The 21,081-nt window shown below is 42.4% G+C and overlaps 1 protein-coding gene across 1 annotated transcript; it reads left to right on the plus strand.

The window, feature by feature from the left end:
* The first annotated feature begins 5,966 nt into the window (after window positions 1-5,966).
* On the plus strand, window positions 5,967-20,719 carry fbxo33 (F-box protein 33). Its single transcript, XM_085256371.1, has 6 exons — window positions 5,967-6,560; window positions 9,235-9,345; window positions 11,064-11,224; window positions 11,310-11,518; window positions 11,623-11,920; window positions 12,406-20,719. Exons 1-6 carry the CDS (start codon window positions 6,127-6,129, stop codon window positions 12,669-12,671), a joined length of 1,479 nt encoding a protein of 492 aa, XP_085112497.1. The 5' UTR covers window positions 5,967-6,126; the 3' UTR covers window positions 12,672-20,719.
* Window positions 20,720-21,081: the final 362 nt, after the last annotated feature.

A 21,081-nucleotide genomic window follows, 5' to 3' on the forward strand; every position in this document is an offset into this window, starting at 1 on the left:
TCGCGGCCACGCAGGTATGTCCGCTTCATTTATACGAAAGCAACAGCGATATTCCACCACTGTTTCACCATAAATAAATAACATCAATGTAACTAAAGATAATGCAGCACCTGATCCTTTTATTGATGTCACACAGATACATACAGGTCATTTCCTAAAAAAGGGAAATGTACTATTAACATTCTATTACATGTATGTGATTATTACAGATGTAATTCATATTTCAGAGTAGTAATTGTAAATTACTTCGTGTAATCAAGATGAGAGACCACGGCTATAAAAGCCAAGGTGGATTTGGGAAGCCTGTCGCAGCCATGTCCTGTCCGTTTACGCGAGCCACCCATTGCGGAAGGTGCAAGATTGATAAGGGGAGTCCTCAGAATTCAGCGTATATTGCGGGATAGACAGGATCCTTTAGCTCAGCGCGACAGTGTGCTCATTGAGAGATATCGATTTCCCCGTGAGGGTATTATTTACTTAACCAACTTGTTGACGAGGGGGTGCAGGACCACCACCTGTCTTTTTTTGCTCTGCCCTTTTCTTGGTTGCTGTTATGAACAAACAAACAGATTATTTCAGGGTCTCTTTCCAAGAGACGAAAAGCAATATAAGTGATAGATATTACCATTCTATAGAATATTCTTATATTTCACTTTTACTTGTTCCCATGTTCTAGTGGGTCCTGTTGTGGCTCTAATGTGAAAGAGGATATAATATAACAATATAATATAATGTAATATAATATTGGATAATATAGTGTAATATAATAAATCTACCCTACCGCCTACTGGTGTTGGCCAGAGGGGCCGATGGCGCGATATGGCAGCCTGGCTTCTGTCAGTCTGCCCCAGGGCAGCTGTGGCTACAACCGTAGCTGCCTCCACCAGTGTATGAATGTGAGAGTGACTGAATAGTGGCATTGTAAAGCGCTTTGGGTGCCTTGAAAAGCGCTATATAAATCCAATATATTATTATTATTATAATTAAATTACTTACGAGTTTAATTTGTCAGCAACTTTCTGCCAGCCCTCTCTCCTTGCTTTTGCAGCCTTTGCAGTGTTCCCTTGCGTTCTGATTTAACTCTGAAACTCCTGAAATCCCTCACTCAGGAGTTCTTGCTCTGCTGCCGAAAAATACCGAGCCGAGCGCACTCCTTCGACATTTTCGCCGACCAATCAGAGGGTTGCCGATCACTGTTTCTGCTATCGATGCGTATCCCCTTTTACGGCACCCAGTGATCGCACATTACTTCATCCAGCTGTACTAATCGTCAACAGCAGGTGTGTTCGGGGAACCGCATTAGCGCGCTCACGGTTAGCGCGATGGTTTGGTCTTGGATGTGTCATTTGATCTTGGATGTAGTAAGCGACGTACGAAGCACAGGGCCCAGGTTTGCACACACAGTAGCTGGTATTTTGGCCCATTCCTCCATGCAGATCTTCTCGAGAGCAGTGATGTTTTGGGGCTGTCGCCGAGCAACACGGACTTTCAACTCCCGCCACAGATTTTCTATGGGGTTGAGGTCTGGAGACTGGCTAGGCCACTCCAGGACTTTCAAATGCTTCTTACGGAGCCACTCCTTTGTTGCCCGGGCGGTGTGTTTTGGATCATTGTCATGTTGGAAGACCCAGCCTCGTTTCATCTTCAAAGTTCTCACTGATGGAAGGAGGTTTTGGCTCAAAATCTCACGATACATGGCCCCATTCATTCTGTCCTTAACACAGATCAGTCGTCCTGTCCCCTTGGCAGAAAAACAGCCCCATAGCATGATGTTTCCACCCCCATGCTTCACAGTAGGTATGGTGTTCTTGGGATGCAACTCAGTATTCTTCTTCCTCCAAACACGACGAGTTGAGTTTATACCAAAAAGTTCTACTTTGGTTTCATCTGACCACATGACATTCTCCCAATCCTCTGCTGTATCATCCATGTGCTCTCTGGCAAACTTCAGACGGGCCTGGACATGCACTGGCTTCAGCAGCGGAACACGTCTGGCACTGCGGGATTTGATTCCCTGCCGTTGTAGTGTGTTACTGATGGTGACTTTTGTTACTTTGGTCCCAGCTCTCTGCAGGTCATTCACCAGGTCCCCCCGTGTGGTTCTGGGATCTTTGCTCACCGTTCTCATGATCATTTTGACCCCACGGGATGAGATCTTGCGTGGAGCCCCAGATCGAGGGATATTATCAGTGGTCTTGTATGTCTTCCATTTTCTGATGATTGCTCCCACAGTTGATTTTTTCACACCAAGCTGCTTGCCTATTGTAGATTCACTCTTCCCAGTCTGGTGCAGGTCTACAATACTTTTCCTGGTGTCCTTCGAAAGCTCTTTGGTCTTGGCCATGGCGGAGTTTGGAGTCTGACTGTTTGAGGCTGTGGACAGGTGTCTTTTATACAGATAAGTTCAAACAGGTGCCATTCGTACAGGTAACGAGTGGGGGACAGAAAAGCTTCTTACAGAAGACGTTACAGGTCTGTGAGAGCCAGAGATTTTCCTTGTTTGAGGTGACCAAATACTTATTTTCCACCCTAATTTACGAATAAATTCTTTACAAATCCTACCATGTGGATTCATGGATTTTTTTTTTCACATTCTGTCTCTCACAGTTGAAGTGTACCTCTGGTGCAAATTACTGACCTCGGTCATCATTTTAAGTGGGGGAACTTGCACAATCGGTGGCTGACTAAATACTTTTTTGCCCCACTGTAGCTGCTCTGCTCTATGTTGGTACAGGGCATTGAAGATGATAACAGTGGGTGGATTATATACTTAAACTTAGTTACAGCGCTTTCAGAAAGACATCTACTTTGATAAAGTCTACTCTCCACCGCTGTGTAATCAATTATTGTAAATGTAAATGTTATCAGGAAATGATCAGACAGGAGAGGGTTTTCAGGAAACACTGTTAAATGTTCAGTTTCTATGCCATATGTTAAAACAAGATCTAGAGTGTGATTAAAGTGGTGGGTGGGTTCTTTTACATTTTGAGAGAAACCAATTGAGTCTAATAACAGATTAAATGCCATGTTGAGGCTGTCATTTTTAGCATCTACATGGATGTTAAAATCATCCACAATAATTATTTTATCTGAGCTCAGAACTAAATTAGATATAAAGTCTGAGAAATCAGACAGAAACTCTGTGTAAGGCCCAGGTGGACGATAGATGATAACAAGTAAGACTGGTTTCTGAGTTTCACAGCTGGGGTGGACAATGTTAAGCATCAGGCTTTCAAATGAATTAAAAGTCTGTCTTGGTCTTTCATTAATTAATAGGCTGGTGTGAAAAATTGCTGCCACACCGCCCCCTCGGCCTGTGCTTCGAGATTTCTGGTAGTTAGAATGACTCGGGGGTGTTGATTCATTTAAACTAACATAATCATCCTGCTGCAACCAGGTTTCTGTAAGGCAGAGTAAATCAATTTGTTGATCAATTATTAAGTCATGTACTAACAGAGACTTGGAGGAGAGAGACCTAATATTTAATAATCCACATTTCACTGTTTTACTCTTTGGTTCAGATGTGGATACTTTATTGTTCTTTCTTTGTAATTGTTTATGTTTAAGTTGTTTGTTGCTGGTTTTTAGTTTGTTTTTTGTCTGTTTGGGAGCTGACACAGTCTCTATGGAGATGGGTTTTTGGGGGGGGGGGGTAGCAGGAGGAGAGAAGCTGCAGAAAGGCGTGTAAGACTGCAACTCTGCTTCCTGGTCCCAACTCTGGATAGTCATATTTTGGGGGGTTTAATAAATTTGTCCATATTTCTAGAAATGAGAGCTGCTCCATCCAAAGTGGGATGGATGCAGTCTCTCCTAACAAGACCAGGTTTCCTCCAGAAGGTTTGCCAATTATCTATGAAGCCCACATCGTTTCTGGGACACCACTCAGACAGACAGCAATTTAAGGAGAACATGCGGCTAAACATGTCACTCCTGGTCTGATTGGGGAGGGGACCAGAGAAAACTACAGAGTCCGACATTGTTTTGGCAAAGTTGCACACCGATTCAATATTGATTTTAGTGACCTCCGATTGGCGTAACCGGGTGTCATTACTGCCGACGTGAATTATGATCTTACTGAATTTACGTTTACCCTTAGCCAGCAGTTTTAAATTTCCTTCAATGTCGCCTGCTCTGGCCCTTGGAAGACAATTGACTATGGTTGCCGGTGTCTCTAGCTTCACATGTCTGAGAACAGAATCACCAATTACCGGGTGTGTTGCCGAGTGGGGAAAAACGGTTAGACACATGAACGGGTTGGTGGTGTACCTGGGGCTTCTGTTTAGGACTATGCTTCCTCCTCACCGTCACCCAGCCGCCCTCTTTCCCCAGCTGCTTGGGGTCTGCCGGGGAACAGCTAGCGGGGCCTACGCTATCTTCGGCTGCACCAGCTACAGGGGCCTGGCTAGCTATGGGTGAATGAAGGGTGCGAAACTGAGTCTCCAATTCAGTAATCCTGGCCTCCAGAGCTGCAAATATGCTACATTTGTTACAGATATCATTACTGCTAAAGGAGGCCGAGGAGTAACTAAACATCTGACACAATGAGCAAGAAAGTGCAGGAGGGACAGGTGAAGTAGCCATGGTGCTAACGAGTCGGCTACGAGCTAAGCTAAGCTAGCGAAACAGTACAGAGACAGTGAGTGAATACTTTGGCTATAAATTAGGTAGTGAGTACACAGAAAGTGTGCTTCGGATGAAGCACGTGAAGATTATACTATGAAAAAGAATGTATTTAAAAGTTGTTAATTAAATTGCTACGCAAATAAGCTACTCAGAAACACCACTGTGTTTGAGCAGGAACAGGAAGTGATACTCTACCGCAGAGCGAGCGAACACCAAGTGACAGCGCCACCAAGAGTCAGATGAAACGAGTGTGGACGCAAAGTAATGATCCCAAACGCAATCCATTTGTGGATAATAGCGCTCACTGTGGTTCGCTGGAGACCCAAAGCCTTAAAAATGGCTTTATAAGCCTTTAGATAGATGTCACTTACTTTGTTTCTCATCTGTTCTTGAGTTTCTTTAGATCGGGGCATGATGAGTTGCTTTTTTTGACCTTTTACACTTTACACACTGGTGTCACTATGTTTAAGTTAAACAATCATTCATTATGGTTATAAAAATTTCATCAAAGGTAAAATAGACAGTCACAGAGAGATTTTAACTTATCAAATGACTGCAAACAACTACCTTACCCGAAAAGGCTAAGGCATATCCGGAAACTGAACACAAAATAACCAAATTAAACAAAGAAAAGGCAAAAGAAAATTAATGGGGAAAAAATCCGGGACTCTCCACCAATTGCTCTTAGAACTGAAGAAGCTTCTCGGATGAGAGGTGAAACGTCTTCAAGAAAACCTTTCCAGTTAGTATGTCAAAACACATTTCATCTTTTTTCAGGGACTTTAGAGTTTACGTACATTACAGTAGGAGTATATTAACAGTTATATCGTTTTTTTTGTCTTCTATAATGACATTAAAAAAATAAAACTCCCATTACCATTCAGTTTTTGCTTCCAGACTTTTCACATTGGATGCAGTTCATTGGTTAAAAATATGCTGTGCAAATTATTTTCATACCATGCATTTGTCCTTGTAATTTTTTTTCTTTCTTTTTTTTTGAGTGTGGCATGAACTGGAGGGGGTGTGTCGTGCTGGAAACTTACTCCAAAATAAAGATCATGTGGAGGCTCGGGTTTTTTCCAGCCGAGAAACACTGCCCTCTAACGGAGCACGTCAGTATGGCAAAAATAACAGCACCTTCGGATGAAACCATTCAAGTGACAAGGTATCGATGCGGCCACGGGTTACTCCAAATCTGATGAAAATACCACTAAGTCATCAGCGTGGTAGAATAAAATATTAGTGTTAGGAAATAAAAAAGAAATACCTGCGATGGATGCTTTGATAAGGTTTGTGGGGATTGTTTCCGTCCCCGTGTAATTCGGTGGAGTGGTACGTTCCAGTAGTATTGAAGGCAAAGCTGAAAACGGTTTGTTTTTGCCGAGAGGAAGAAACGTCGCTGCTATTCGCAGCTGCTACCTCGTCGCTTTAATAAACGGTTGTGACATTTCGTTTACGTCTGGTTGGTTTTTCGACAGCAGCTTTTGCCGTTTTTAGCTCGCCATGGCTCTGTGCGGGGGTGTCGGAGCCATGGCTTTGCCCAGCGAGCTTATTGTCCACATATTCTCCTTTCTGTCCGACCGAGACAAGCTCCGGGCCTCGGCTGTGTGCTCTCGCTGGAGGGAGTGTTTGTTCTACCCCGCGCTGTGGACCGAGCTCAAACTGCGAATAGGTGGTGGTGGATGCTCCAGCTCTGACGAAACCCCGAAGCTTGAGTTCCTTATGCGAAAGTTTGGCTCTTTTGTGCGAGACTTGCAGCTAGAACTCGCACCGGTGGAAGGAAACCTTAGCCATCAGAACAGCGACCCGTCGTCCGCCAGAGTGGACCAGCCTCCGGGTCCCGATAGCGACCCGCAGCACAAGGAGCGATGGAGGGATGCCGTGGCCACCTACTTGGACCAGGTGTTATGTGTGTTCACCAGCATCCGAAACAATAGGTAATACTAGAAAATAACCTCTGAAAATGTCTGCTTTGATATTTTTAATTGGAGTGAAAAATTCGCTTGACATGTTCGCCCTGTTTTGTTTTGTTTTTTTTTAATTTCTCGGGTTTAGATGCGTCGCAGTGAGCTAGCAACTGGCTAGCTCAGTTAGCTATAAACAAACCCTGGCATTAGGAGTTACGTAATCATGCCAGGTCTTTGCAGTGGCAGTAAGCGTTATGCATATGGTTTATTAAGGGCACCTTTGCATGCATAAATTAAATGGTGGTGCATGTGCGAGGCATCTGCATGCCTTTTGTCACCTGTCCTATTTTACACTTCTCATTATGGTCTCTCCATAGCAGCAGGTACAATACAGCACTGGTGGAGGCTAGAAGGCTTTGTTGGCTGTGACTTGCTGATATCAGCACTGACACACACACACACACACAAATATACAGTGTGTGGATGTATTTAGCCTGTTGTCCGTTTGTAGGACGCGATCACTTATATTCTCTCTCACACACACAAAGGATAATTTCTCCTACTCTGTCAAAATTTGACACTGTTAACGCTTCTAATTTCATTGGTGCAGCTGTGTCACACCTTTTTCCACCTTCTCCCGTCTTCTTTACAGTGTTTTGTGATGCTGGCATTCAAAACTGGTTGCTTTGTCTTAATTCTACTAAAGGGGTTGAAATATTTGACATTATTTTGTTGTTTGTTTTAAAGTTGTTTCAGTTTAAGGATAACTTAAACCCTTTCCCACTTCCCTGCTGGTGTACAGCTTTACTAGCTAGATCCAGAAAGTTGCATTTGGTGCCAATGCTGTCTTTTAACTGATAACGTTTCAGTTCAGTAACAGGCTGTTGTTTTTATAAGCTTCAGCGGCAAAGGAAGGATGTTCTCCCACTTCCTACACAACACTTTCACTGACTATCGGTGTGTATCAGGCAACATATAGACACCAATAATGATCTATCTGTGGTAATCCACTTCCAGACACCTGATTTATTCAAACACACTTTTAAAATGTGACAAATTTGGGTTCATCCAGATGTAGAATTGTGAAAGTGGGCTTGGTGGGGAAAGCAGAACTGAAATAAATGGATGAACTTGTTCCACTGATCTCATCATGGTGATGAAGCATTATGAGAATCTAAGAACCATGGTCTGTTTTGTGCATGGTAGTTTTGAAAAGATCAGGACTACAACCTCTAACTTCAGAGTTCGCTATTGGGTAATGAAAAGCCTGTTTTTTGTTTGTTTGTTTGTTTGTTTGTTTGTTTGTTTGTTTGTTTTTGTTTTTTGTTGTTGTTTTCTGGGGGGGGTTGTTCCTTTCATTTAGTGCACTGAGCCAGCTCCACCAGCACTGACATATGTTCCGAATAATGAGAACAGGCAAGTTGTTGTTTCTTTCTAAGGGCACTAAGTAGCTGCACATGAGCCCATAAACCTGAACTCTCAGCTGATACACAGGAAGTGGGTATATCAAATGTAACATGCGCTTCACCTTGCAGGTACGCCTGTGCCATGTGCGGCTGTATGAAACCCTTGTGGTTGCACTGGTGCATGTGCGACACTTATGCAGGGGATATGTTCCCATCAGTATTGAGTTGGCTAATTCAGACATTTAAAAATGTTGGGAAAATGGCCTACAACAGGAACTGTTTTCAATAAATGATGGCACTTTGCGAAGTGTTGATTGTAGGGATGCACTAATTATGAAATTCTGGGTTAATGGAACCTGTTTGACTATTATTTGAAGACTACACATCACCCAGATAAGGTTCATATTTGTTTATAATGTAATGGCTGTTGGTATCTTGTGTCGTTGTACTGTTGGACTATTTAAAGGTCGTCATTATCATTTAAAGGTCGTCATTATCATTCATAGGGATGCTGACTTTAAGCACAATCATTATGAAAACAGTAAAAATAGTGTTAACTGATTTCTTAAGATATTCATATACATGTTATTGTCATTTGCAGTTATTTGATTGTAACTTATGTCTGACCAAATTAAACTGAAGTGATAAAATGGCTTAAAATGTTAAAATGTAAATTTTCCAATACGTTTATAACATGAATAAATCTATTGCCTCTTAATCCTGTTGGTTCATTTAGCCAAAACAACACTGATGTGAAAGAAAATGTCATCCTATTTGCAGATAAACCTGCCCTTCCCTCTTATGTTTGTAACCGGTCCTATAAAGAAATTCGTCCTTTCTGCTTTTCGCCACGTTTATGTTGGTGATCTTCCAAACATTACTATCAAAAGAGGTGTAGATCGTCTGTTTGAAACAAGGTAATTGGCTGCATTGTGACCACTATGCTTACATTGACTGCATCAGTGTTCGAAAGAATCAACTTTGGCGTATACACTGCTGCTTGATCTTTGCCAATCTATTTTGGGTGCCAGCATATAAAGGGCTTTCAACAGCACTGCGGGAAAGTGCAGGGCAGCCATAATTCTGTGCGGGATAGAAAGCAGCTCAGGAGAAGTGAAGACTAAATTACACTGAACAAAATGGCTGCAGTTTGTTTAACAGGTGAAACCTTATTTTTAAGTTGTTTGGATCGGATGACTCATCTGACTTGCTGCTGTTGATACAGGTGTTCTAGTAATAACTGCAAATTTTTTTTAATTTTTTTTTTTCTCTAACTGTACGTGTCTTTGTCTATTCAGAAATCTGCAGAAGCTGAGTCTGTATGGAGACACATTCATTCTCCAGCAAGAGGGACTACTAGACAGCTCTCACCTGCATGTAATCCACCAGGGGGACAAAAAGATCAATGAGTAAGTCACAACATCGAAGCATGAAAACAGGTTTCACTGAAATGACTGACAAATGTGATAATTAAAGCTGCATGTGGGTGTGAATGAGTAATATTTCCAAAACTGCATCTTCTTGTTGTTATGGAAAGTCTGCGGTGTTTGGTGTCTCTAAAGGGCAATTAATTTACAAAATTAAGAAAAGACAGTTTTTCATCACAGGACAGTCTTTGTCCACGTCAAACACTCAAAGTGTGTGTCTGGTTTCCGCCTAGAAAACTGAGTAGCAAAGCAAAGCATTGACTCTCTGAAAAAGGAGCGTTTGTTTTTGTGTGTTGTTGGTGTTTAAAAGACTGAGGGCTTTAAATAGTGGTCATTTACATAACCCAGTATCCAACGTCTATGTATATCGACCCTGATGGAAAATTTTGATTCCCATCAAATCTGAATGCATGTACACACCTCTGCACTGAGCAGACAGCAAATGAATTAAACCAATACGGAAGTGCCAAAAATGCTGGCCACTTGAGGCTGGCTCCAAAAGCAAATCAGTCCCAATAGACTCCATTTTTTAAATGGCCAACTTTACAGCTTTAAGAAACATATTTACAGCTTGAAAGAAAAGCTCCTGGCTTTAGAGAGAGAGTGAGAGTGTGTGTGTGTGTGTTAAAGTAAAAAGACAGAAAATGTTATGACTTGAATCCAGTTTTATGTTCTGTCAATTTGTGTTTATTAATTGCAGCAGCCTAAATCAGTCATTGCATTTGAGTTCGGCCCTCCTGCTGCTATTTCTTATTTATTTCCCGTCATTCTCTGAGTGTTTTTGTATTTGGGACACACGTTATGGTGGATGATGGATAGCCATGCTCTGATAGGTACATGTAGATCCACTCCCTGTCTCAATGATGAGAAGTGGACTATGAAGAAGGTCACACAACCTCGTTTTTTTTAATACAGTGTTTGTGTCCAGTATGCCTCCCAGACAGCTCTCACTTTTTGGGGCATGTACATGGGATTTCTTAGGGTATTTAGAGGATGAGGACAGTGCCTTGTTTTTGTTTCTTGAGGTCCAGAGCGTATTGTCCAGCTGCAGTTTTTACTGATGTACAGTAACATCCACATGAATGCAAGGATCCCAGATTCCTCAGCAGAGTGATCCACTGTAACAGTATGATCAATAGCATTCACTTAACTGGCGAAGAGTTTCATAGTTGGCCGGTTTGTGTCAGGTGTTTTTAATGTCAGTTTAACTTACAGAGCACATGGACTACTGGCTTTTCAGAATAACATGCACATCATTGCCTGCCTTGATAGCTTTTTGTCTCATTCACAGCAGTTGTGGATTTGTTTTGTAGCTGAGCAGTAGTTCAGTAAGTGATGTTTAAATAAAAATGAGATTTCAGTGTAGCTTCTGTGCTCTGTGGTTTGTGTTGTAGACACAATTGGCCATAAAACACTGTGTGAAATGCACCAAGTTGCTGAGCATAGCTCCACCAGTCTGATTGTAGTGTGTGTGTCGAAATTGTTTGGACATCATTACAATAGATCCATTTTAGGCTTACATTTAAACACATAAAGTCGGGACATTTTGAAAGTGTATATACCCTGATGATCTTTTCTTTCTTTACTCCACTGTCAGGAATGATTTTGGGGATTGTTTTGTTTTTTGTTTTTTAAACCAGATTTGACGGCAGCTGTAGTCATTCTGGTTTTTTAAATGGTCTTTCTTTGTCTCTCGATAGAATCCAACAGTTGTTTATGGAGGTCCTCTCCAACAGCAGGCAGCTGAGGTGGCTGTCTTGTAGCTTCATGCTGGGCCTGGTGACTTCCTGTTCTTTATCCTGCCTGTCCAATCCTTCAGCTGAGACCTTACAGCACCTAAGTTTACTGGACCATCAGCTAGGTATGTCTGTTACATCATATAGTTTGTAAACATTATGTGACAGTAATGCTGAATAACTGAAAGTTTTCCTCCGAATTTCCCTCAGGGCCCCTCGTCTCCCCATCTGAGTTGGATCGCCTCTCTAACCTTCATTCTCTGGCTCTCGATTTTACTGACTTTACATCTGAGCTTTGTGGTTTGCTGGCATCTCCACGGCGAACTCCACTTCATCGCCTCTCCCTGCTGCTCAACGGGGCCACCCTGGAGTTTAAATCATTAGAAGGGACCGCTACAGAGGATAACTGGAAGGCACTGGTACTGCTGTGATTCTGTATTGTGGCTTTTATTTCATGCTGAATTGAGGCTCTGTGTATTTAGTAAATTGTAGCATATCAGTAAGTTTACCTGGTCTTCCCCAGGTTCGTGTAAGCGCCAACCTGCGAGTGTACGTCATGGCCCTGGAGGTCGACAGCTCTGAGCTCCTCAGGGTCCTAAAGCCGAGCCTTCCCCTCGAGCGACTTCACCTCGACAGTTACAGCATGCCGGTGACCGACGCCACACTGGAGCTCATCTCCCAGCAGTACAACAAAACGCTGACTCACTTCCTGCTCCTGAGGGATGGCCCTGACTTCCCTGACCTCAGCATCAATCGTAACGAAGACCCTTTGGTCCTCTTGACATGGAGATGTACTCAGCTGGCTGTACTCGTGATACATGGTGAGTTCAGTTTTGTTTCTTTGATAGAATGTGAGCTGTAGTTGGTCAGATCTGTGTGGCTAGTGGTAATAATTCCATACAAAACAGGCCTGTAGTGACTGTTTTCTAAACAGTGCAGCAAGCTGTGGACTTACTGTTGTGACTGTGGACACACCAGTCCAATATTTTTAGATTGCATCCCTGGAAAAAGCTGAATAATTGTATTTTTTTTAAATATATTTAAAAGCCAGTCTACAGACTATTATTTAATTCAGTGGTATGCTTACTACACTGCGCATCGGCAGTAGTGCACTGGCTGCTAGCAGGAGAGCTAATGTAGCTTGAAGGAAGCCAGCAGTAAAGTAACTGCAGAGTTCATTGGCAGTCTTGCCTTCCTGTAGGCCGTATTAAAAAGAAGTTGTTATGGTTTGTTTCGAGTATAAATCTGCAAAACATGTTCATTATTAGCTTTGAAATCTGAATGATTAATGCCTGAATCCATTTAGGTTACACTGTGTGGTCCCATAACTTGGTGGCCATCTCCCGACTGCGAGGCTCCAGCCTCCGTGTCCTGACCGTCTCCGAGGAGAGCATCGACTTTGATCCAGACCAGTCGGTGTGCGTAGAGGGCGACCCAGTCCACAACCTGGTGAAGGAGGTTTCTCTGGGCCTCGGCCGTGTCTGGCAGCCTTGCCTGGATTCCAGCGTGTTTTTGTCCGAACCCACCCAGCACTTCCATCATGAGCTGCGCGCCTTCAGCATGGGCATGTAGACGGGGGATGGCAAACCCAAGACATCACAGCCTAAACTGTGTCAAGACCAGACCAGACCAAGACCCAACGAAAAATCTAAAGTGGAGCTTAAGAATAGTCTATAAATTATGTGAACTGACGTGAGCTGATTGTTTTTATTTTTTAAATTTTTTTTCCATAATTAAGTCTGACCATTTTTCAACGTCGTCTTGCTTTGCTTATTATCCAGTTGGCCAGTTGCTTGAAAAATGGATTCAGCTTCTGATGTTTTAAATATATGTATATTGCAGATAGGAGTATTCACTTAAAACTGAATTGCTAATTACAATCTGAAAAGCATTCGGTTTGAATATCACACAGAGATCTGACAGCTGGCAGGACTTCACAGGTTTTAGTTTGTGGGTCAGCGTGCGGCTTCCAGCGCCCGCTCAGCTCAGTCTGGTCTGGTCTTGCCCACAAGTATTCAGAGCTCTCTCCTTCACCTTAATAACCTCTGGAGCATCTGTGTAATGTACCTTTTGATTTGTTTTGTTTTCCTTTGTTTTTTAATTTGACTGTTTCCATCCCTCCTTGCTCTTTGTATAACCCAGTTGAGGTTTCTTTTTCTTTCTTCCCGCGTGGTGGTTCCCTTGCCTGTATTGGCTTTGTGTGTATTTAAATAGAGATATATTATTATCCTGCTCACTGCTAGAACAGGACAGGCAGGCGGGTTGAGTGATGAACTGTAGGAATTTAAGAAGGGTTGTGTGTTCAGGCACAAGCTATTAGCTTTAGTTCTTTTGTTTCTCTTTTTCTTTTTCTTTTTTTTTTTAAATCTTTTTTAACAAACCATTGCTCTGTATCCATCTGTCTGGAGTCTGTAAACTTACTGATTAGTAACTTCCTGGGTAACACAACCATAGCTGCTTCTTCTGTTGCTCTGAAAGAGCATCTCGTGCACTTGTCCACTAGTTCGAGAGCCTTGCCAGCCGGGTGGGAAACGCCACTGTAAAATGGCTGTGGCTGCTGCTAGTGAGTTTTAATGTAACAGCCGTGTCATCACCATGACTGATAATTATTGAGGGGGGGGGCGACTCAAAGCCAAAATAGTTTAGGGGTTTTGAGATCCTTACCGATGGTGTTGAGGAGAATATTGTTACATGCTTGTTGCCAACACACTTTGCACCCTGCTCACTTGTTGACTTTCTAGGGAAACCTCAGCGTTAGCTAAATGGGGAAGCCCCGTATTCTGACTCGCTTTCAGGGCCAAACTACAAAATTCAGCTCATCACAAAACGACAACTAGAAACTCTTTTTCTACTTTCAGGATGAATATCTCTGCCTTTCTGATTTCAGAGCCTTCCAGTTGTTTGTAAGAACGCAGAAGGGATCAATGACACAAAGTCAAAAATCATGACGCTGGAGGGCTCTGAGGTCAAAAACATCTTCAAGTAGTCCTTCATATTTTTTTTTTTTTTTAAGAGAAAACAGGGTTTTGTTCCTTAATGCCATATGTATATTTGTGATTTAAGTAATCTCTTTTGTAACAGCTTCCAAACTCTTGGTGAGGCCATGTTAGAACAGCAGCAGTATTCTGCAGGAGCAGCTATCACACAGGTCATGGCAGCAGTACTGTTGGTAGGAAGAGCTCTTCTTTCTTTTTGAGGGGGAACAAATCATGATTGAGAGCAAGGAGGGAGGAATGGGTGCATTGAATGTAACTTAATTCATTTCTGACGCTGTTGGCCAGCCATTGAAGGCTTACTCTTGCTGAATAGCTGAGTTTTAACATTGTAGGTTTCACTGACAGCCAAGACTGCTCCTTTTTTTTTTTTTTTTTTTTTTTTTTCCCCCCTTCTTCCTCTTCCTCCTCCAATGCAGCAGCACAGTAAGGTTTCGGGTCATGTGACGAAAGCTGCTTCTGTCAGTCTCAGGTAGGCTTTTAATGTCTCTAAGACCAGCAGTGGTGGCAATGTTGTGTAGCTTGTGTGAAACAATCAGTTAATGTGAGTAGAAGTTTTGTTTTTATTTTATTTTCTTTGGATTATTTTCTCTTGAGTCACAGTTGCCTTTTGAAACAGCCCCTTGTTTTCTGGCTACAGTTGTTGTTATTGATGTTGTTGTTTATCTTGCCATCCGATAGACCCTCAGTCGGAGGGGTCAGCAAACCTAATCATACATTTGTTTTCAAAGATTATGGTTGATAAAGACTAAAGAATGGCACAACCATGCTGCTTGCTGCACGTGTCTTATATCTTCAGTAGATGTGAGGGACTGAGAGGCTGTGGGGTGGTTCAAATGAATCTATGCTGTCAATGGGGGACCTGCTGGGCCCAATTAATGTTTGAACTGATGGTCGGTTATCTGAGGTGAAATGCTTTGGCACTGTGGGTCTGGCTGAGCTTGTCCTCATTCATTCACAATTGCATGACTTTGATTAAGTCAGTGTCTTTACTTGTCTGCTTTCAAGTGAATGCGATCACTTTAATACATGAAATGAATGTTAACAGCTAAAGCGAGGCATCATAGACCAAATGACTCCAGATAGACCTGAGCACCATCAGTTGATTACTGGGCTCAGTATAGCAGTGTGATCCTACAGTGCTGTGACTGCTCAGTGGCTATGAGGTCCTATTGGAGTTTTCTGAGCTGAGTTGAGGTTTTAACAGGAAAAATGGAAGTTGGGTTAGACTTTAGACCCAAATTTCGTGAGTAAACGAGCCACTGTCAGAAAAGCTGCCCACCCAAATGGCTTCAGCTCAGGCATGGATTTGCAAAGATCGAGGACAATGGCACTGCACACTGTAAAGGTCCATATCAGGGTCTATAGTTTACAGTGTTGACCTTAGTGATTTTATTCTCTTCCCCATGGACTGATATGGAACCAGTGTGCCAGCACTTTGTTAGTTTCAGAATGAATTAATCGCAGCGACTGGCCCCAGATACCAAATGTTTGCTTGTCTGTTTAAGGGGACCTTGGTGGTTTAGCCATGATAATCTCTATAGTCCTTGGTTCATATCTCAGGATAAATGCACTTTGGTACCAAGAGTTTCTTTTAAAGGCTGTTTGTGGCTGTAAATAGCTCTGTACACTCAGAGGGGAAACGTACCAACATCACACATTCAGACCAAAACGTGTTGGTTTTTTAATGTCATCTTTTTCCACGCTCCTCCTCCTTCTTTCTTCTTTTTAAAAGCTCTTTTATGTGAGAGATGTTAGAGCTGTTAGAGCTTCGTATTGTTCGTAGATGTCAGACAGGTAAGAGGTGTAAAAATGACGGCAGTGTTTAGTAGAATGTAATGTCAAAGTAACTGGTCACCTCAAATAAGCAAGTAGATTTATTTTTTTTAAGAAGCTGTTCCACTCTCGTTTCATCAGCACTTTCCTGTCTTCACAAGTCTCTAGATTTTATTGGCTTCATGCTAGAACTTAGATTTGGCTGTTTATCTGCCAAAATTAAAGGAAGGAATGGTGTTTTTACCAGAGATTAAGCTCAGATAATCAGAATTACAGTTCAGATTTGTTAGCTTGCTGAAATACTTGCGCCACAAAACTAGAAATGGAAAAAACTCTATTTTAGTGAAGGCACGTTTAGAGAAATCCTGGTTTATCCTTCCAAGGAGACAAGAGGTCAAACAGAAGTGCAACCAGTCCAGCATTGTGGCCAATAGCTAAATATTGAGCCATCTTGTGCCTGAAAGCCTCTGAAGTCTCACTGCTTTTCAAACCTTGCCTGTCAGAAAAATATTGGCTTTGTTAGGTGTTGTTATTATTAGTTCAGTTTTTAAGGGTTAAAAGCTGCAGTGATGAAGGCTTTAGCAGCCATCGTGTTTTGATTCCTCTCGGATCCTGCCTACATTTTTCTGCTCAGCTTTTCACTTGTATGCAGTAGAAATATATAAATAAGATGTTTTTGGCTGTGCAGTCCCATGCGATGTATGCATGCCTGTGTGTATTTGTATTTGTAGGGGAGAGGGCGAGGCTTGCTCGTGTTCACCAGTGTAGTCTTATCACTTCTTCTGCAGCGGGAAACAGGAACAGAAATCATTCGTTCTCAGGGTTCAATCGGTTTTTGGAAAAGGAGGAGGACGATGGAAACCTCAGGCCTGAAGCTGAAAGAATCTTAGGAGTCACTGGATCTGTTCTCCACCCTTGATGTGTTCTTAGCTGCCAAAGACCACAGAGGAACAAACTTAACCCAGACACAAGTCTATCTGAAGTGCCCACAAAGACACACACTGACTGGAGGCTGGTCCAGTATTGTTTTCTCCTTTAAAGCTCCTACTTTTCTGATATTTCTCCACTCCTTTTTTTTCCCATGTTTATTCCACTGACTATTAATAGTCTGTTTGGTGTCAAACTCTGCCCTTCTTACACTTTGGACCATACTGGATGTGATAAAATGTCAACAGTCTCGCCATGTGGTTGGAGTGAATCCAGACCTGAGAGCAAAAGGCTTCCCGTCTGGTCATTGACTGTGCCCTGTGTTTAGAAACACAAGAATATGGGTTTTAAGGCATTATTGGATCAGCATTGCTGCACATCTTGTACAGTGTTACCTCTAAACGGCACTCAGGGTCTACAGTGCATGTTGCTTAAAGTCCAGTCCAGTGCAGGACACTCCTACAGAGGCTTAAGCAGAGTGATCTGGAGTTTTCCTCCTCCTTTCTCTTCCCTGTCCATCGTCTGTTTCACTGTGAGGAACAAATGAATGTAAAACTAAGAAGGTTCAATCTCAGTAAAGTCAGGGACTAAACACTCTCGCAGATGCTTCCAGGAGGAGTTGCACCCTGAAAAATGGCAGAGTGAGGACAAAGGCCCATGTGTCTCATGTGATGTGGTGTTTGGCCAGTAAGCCTGTACCCAAGGTCGAGTTTGAGGGGAAGTGTTTAGTCCTGAGCTATAAAGTGATTTGCTGCTAGAGATCTTCTAGGAACGGGACATTCCACACAGGCGTCGCTCAGGCCGTCTGACATGCAAACAGTTTACTGCTGCAAGGTCTGCAAGAAGATTATCTACAGAAACTATATATTTTTTACTTTGAATGGTCTATGTGTGAAGAGATCAGAGATGCATCTAGAACTGACGAGTCACACCAGATTAGCAGCTGGTCTGAGCAGAGTGGAGGTGTGATAACACTTAGAAATGGTTATGAAGGGTGTTGTTCATTTCAGGAGGTAAATTGAGTTTCTAATGTGTGTTTCTGCGATGCCATGCTTCAGCATTCTGAGGCCATATTGTGTCCGGTACACAAAGTCACAAAGGACAGAGGGGGGGGTGTGACAAAAGCAACTTGACTATCACAGTGCTAAAAAAAGAGGGCTGTGGAATCAGGTGGTTTCACATGTTGAGTCAGTCTGGCAGGTGAAAAACAGGACTGCATGTTAAGGACACAGATGCATGTTCACTTTGGATGCACGGGAGCCTGTGCTGGGCTGACTTTTATAACATATGCAGACGGAGTTTGTTTGACTGACACAAAGCTAGCAGAGCCTTATTTTTAATGAGTCCTGCCATTAAAAATGACAGGTTTGAAGGCTCTGGAGGGATGATGGGATGTCAGTTATTCAGGAGACCATTACCAGCACTTACTGCACATTCAAGTGGCCGCAGCCCTTTTGACCATTTTATACTTTAACTTTTTTTTTAATTATTATTTAGCTTCTTTTTATTTAATTTTTTTCTTGTGCTGTTATGTGCATTCAGAGAAATCCTTGAAGATAACTGGGCTCACATGGCCCCTAAATGAACCCACAGAGCTGGCCTCTAATGCACTCTATCTGAGAAAGTTGGCCTTGGTGGCATGCTTGCAGAACTGTAAATATACTGTCCAATCAAGGCTGTTATACAGAGGGATGGGTATGAAACCTCTGTGATAGCCACTGCTAATTCCCTTGACATGGACAGGGTCATGAGTGTGTGTGTTATTTTAGTACCAAAGCAGCAGACTGTGTCAAATCTGCATCCGCCTAAACGCGGGCTCAGAGCCACAGGCAGACACTCATCACAAGTTTCATTTCCACTTTGATCGTTGCTTAGACTCGATGCCGACTCGAGGGTTTGTGATGTTGACTCTCAGAATGTTCTGGAAAATGAAACTTAAATAGTTTAAGAAGAAGAGGTAGTAAGATGGTTCTGGGCCTGAAGCCTTCCCTAAAAGACATTCAGGGCTGGTTCAGTGTTTCTGGTGGATTAACATGAAGAGACAGGGTTTCCTCATAGCAAGGTTGTATTTCTTTTTAGGTTTGTTTTCTCATTTAAATGCTTTGACCACAGACTACTACCAGTACATGCAGGACTGAATGAGCTCACAGAGGGCTGGCCGCATGCAGGAATGTGACAAATCTGATTAGCTTCCTGATGTGTTTCAGTAACTTGGAGACAAACACTGGATGTGCATTGCACTGGTATAAAATCAGTCCTGTAACAGAGATAAGTACATGTGTTTGAGGCTAGATGTACTAGCACTGACAGGAAGTTTGGACACTCCGGCTTTTAGTTTTCCTGCCAGCTGATGATGATGATGATGATGACGATGATGTCAGCCTGGGTGCGATAGTAATGGTGTTATCATTTACTTGCTTCTCTGTAGATGTAGAGGCGAAACGACAAAATGGCACTGATGGCATTAACCTGGCCAAATTCTGTCAGTATCGTTGATGCATGGCGAGATTCACGCAGCGCCTGACTGTATCAGGGACCTGATAGATATTCATGCTCAGTGTCGGCCAACTATCTCCATTTAGATCTCAGCTACTGTGGCTGTGATGTTTCTGGCTGGTAAACAAAGTCGTTCTTGTCAAGTCTGGAGAGCCAAACCTCCTAATTAGCCAGGCAGGCAGGCCTGCTGCCCAGTCCAGCAATACAACTATGCAAGAGGAATGCATATAATCCACACTCATCCTCTTTTTCTTTTTTCTTTTCCTCCTATTTTTATATTTGGTTTTTCTCACTGTCATACAATAGAAACGAAGATGTAAACTAATAAGAACTTGCAATGACAATACTTGGCCTTATGATGATTTCTGAAATCTTATCATTTAGTTTTAAGATCTTTTTGATTCTGGTCAGCCAGCCCAGCGACAGCAGCGGTGACGGCGGGCTCACTCTTGGTCTCTGTGAGACTGGCTAGATGGCCCCAGTTTTATCGTGGTACGAATGTTGTGCATTTGTTTAAAATCAGGACAGTTTGCAATAACAGCAGTCTTACTAGTGGCCAGAAAGGGGGCACAAGCATTGCTGACCGCGCCCGGCTGCATCTTTAGAAAAACCATAGAGGAAGAAATATAAACTATATAGATATCTAAACTCACACAGTGCATATTTGTATAGGTATCAACAATGCATTACCGTGGTATACTCTTATGCAACACATGTCCGGGTTCAATTTATGAACATGAAGTATACTCTGAAATCACGCAGACTTTGTAAATCAGAAGCTCTGTTGTTGTGTTTTTTGCAGAAATGGTTTTACCATCGTTAATGTTGAATATTCTGAGCGTAACGTTCCTGTGTGACTGTGTCGGTTAACGTGAGCACATAGCACCGGGTTATTACCTCCTTTCTGTAAGCAGGGAACCAGACTGAACCCAGAACACAGCTGGATAGACTTCACGTACCACAGAGCATATTTCAGGAAAAAAAAACTTCCAAATCTGTTCTGCACAGAGCTTTAAAAGCGAGTCAATTCTGTAACTCACCTGAGCTATATCAAACAGACCAAGGTGTGATTAAAAGGATGGCTTGTGGATTTTTAAGACCAAGCAAAACAGAGTTTTACCCTAAATGTCCACAAGAAAAGGCACAAAAGTGATATTTGAAATTGTCCCAGCTGTTTGTTTGTTTTTTGGATTAGTCTGCAGGGGAAGAGTCCTCTGGAAGTAAGAGGACAGATTTTATCATTGAACAGTGTTGATCCATGACTCTGTGGTGAAGAAAAGGGAGGACGCGTTATAAACCTCCACGTAAAACCTCTGAAATGACAGATGGCATACAATTGAGGGGTCAACCTGCCGAATGTTGATTTGAATTATTGTGGAATGAATGCTTCTCTTCTTTTAGTCAGTGAATAAAAATAATAAAAAGTCACTTGCTTCGTTTGTCCTTTGTCCTTTTTTTTTTTTTTTTTTTTCTTCCCCCTTAAATCCATTAAAAAACTGGCATTGGAAAGAAGTCACCTGTCGTTCTGCAATCTCCAATCAAACCAAACCAGACCATAGTTATTCTGATTTGAAGTACCACAAAGAAACAAACAATAGCTGCAGATTGTGCATGAATGTCAAGTAGACCCTAAACTAACTTAATCACAATTAGTCTGCAGGGACATTATATGACCCACTGGTTTCCTGTGTGTCTTTAAGTAGTCTATTGTCTCTTAATCCAGTGGTCCCCAGCCTTTTTCACACCTCCACACCCGTTAGTCTAAAAAACAATAACTGCTCCTAATGACC

The sequence above is a fragment of the Mchenga conophoros genome, linkage group LG19 (assembly GCF_057382185.1).
Source record: "Mchenga conophoros isolate Kocher_MC1m ecotype Shallow Benthic linkage group LG19, M_conophoros_male_GT1.1, whole genome shotgun sequence".
NCBI lineage: Eukaryota > Metazoa > Chordata > Actinopteri > Cichliformes > Cichlidae > Mchenga > Mchenga conophoros.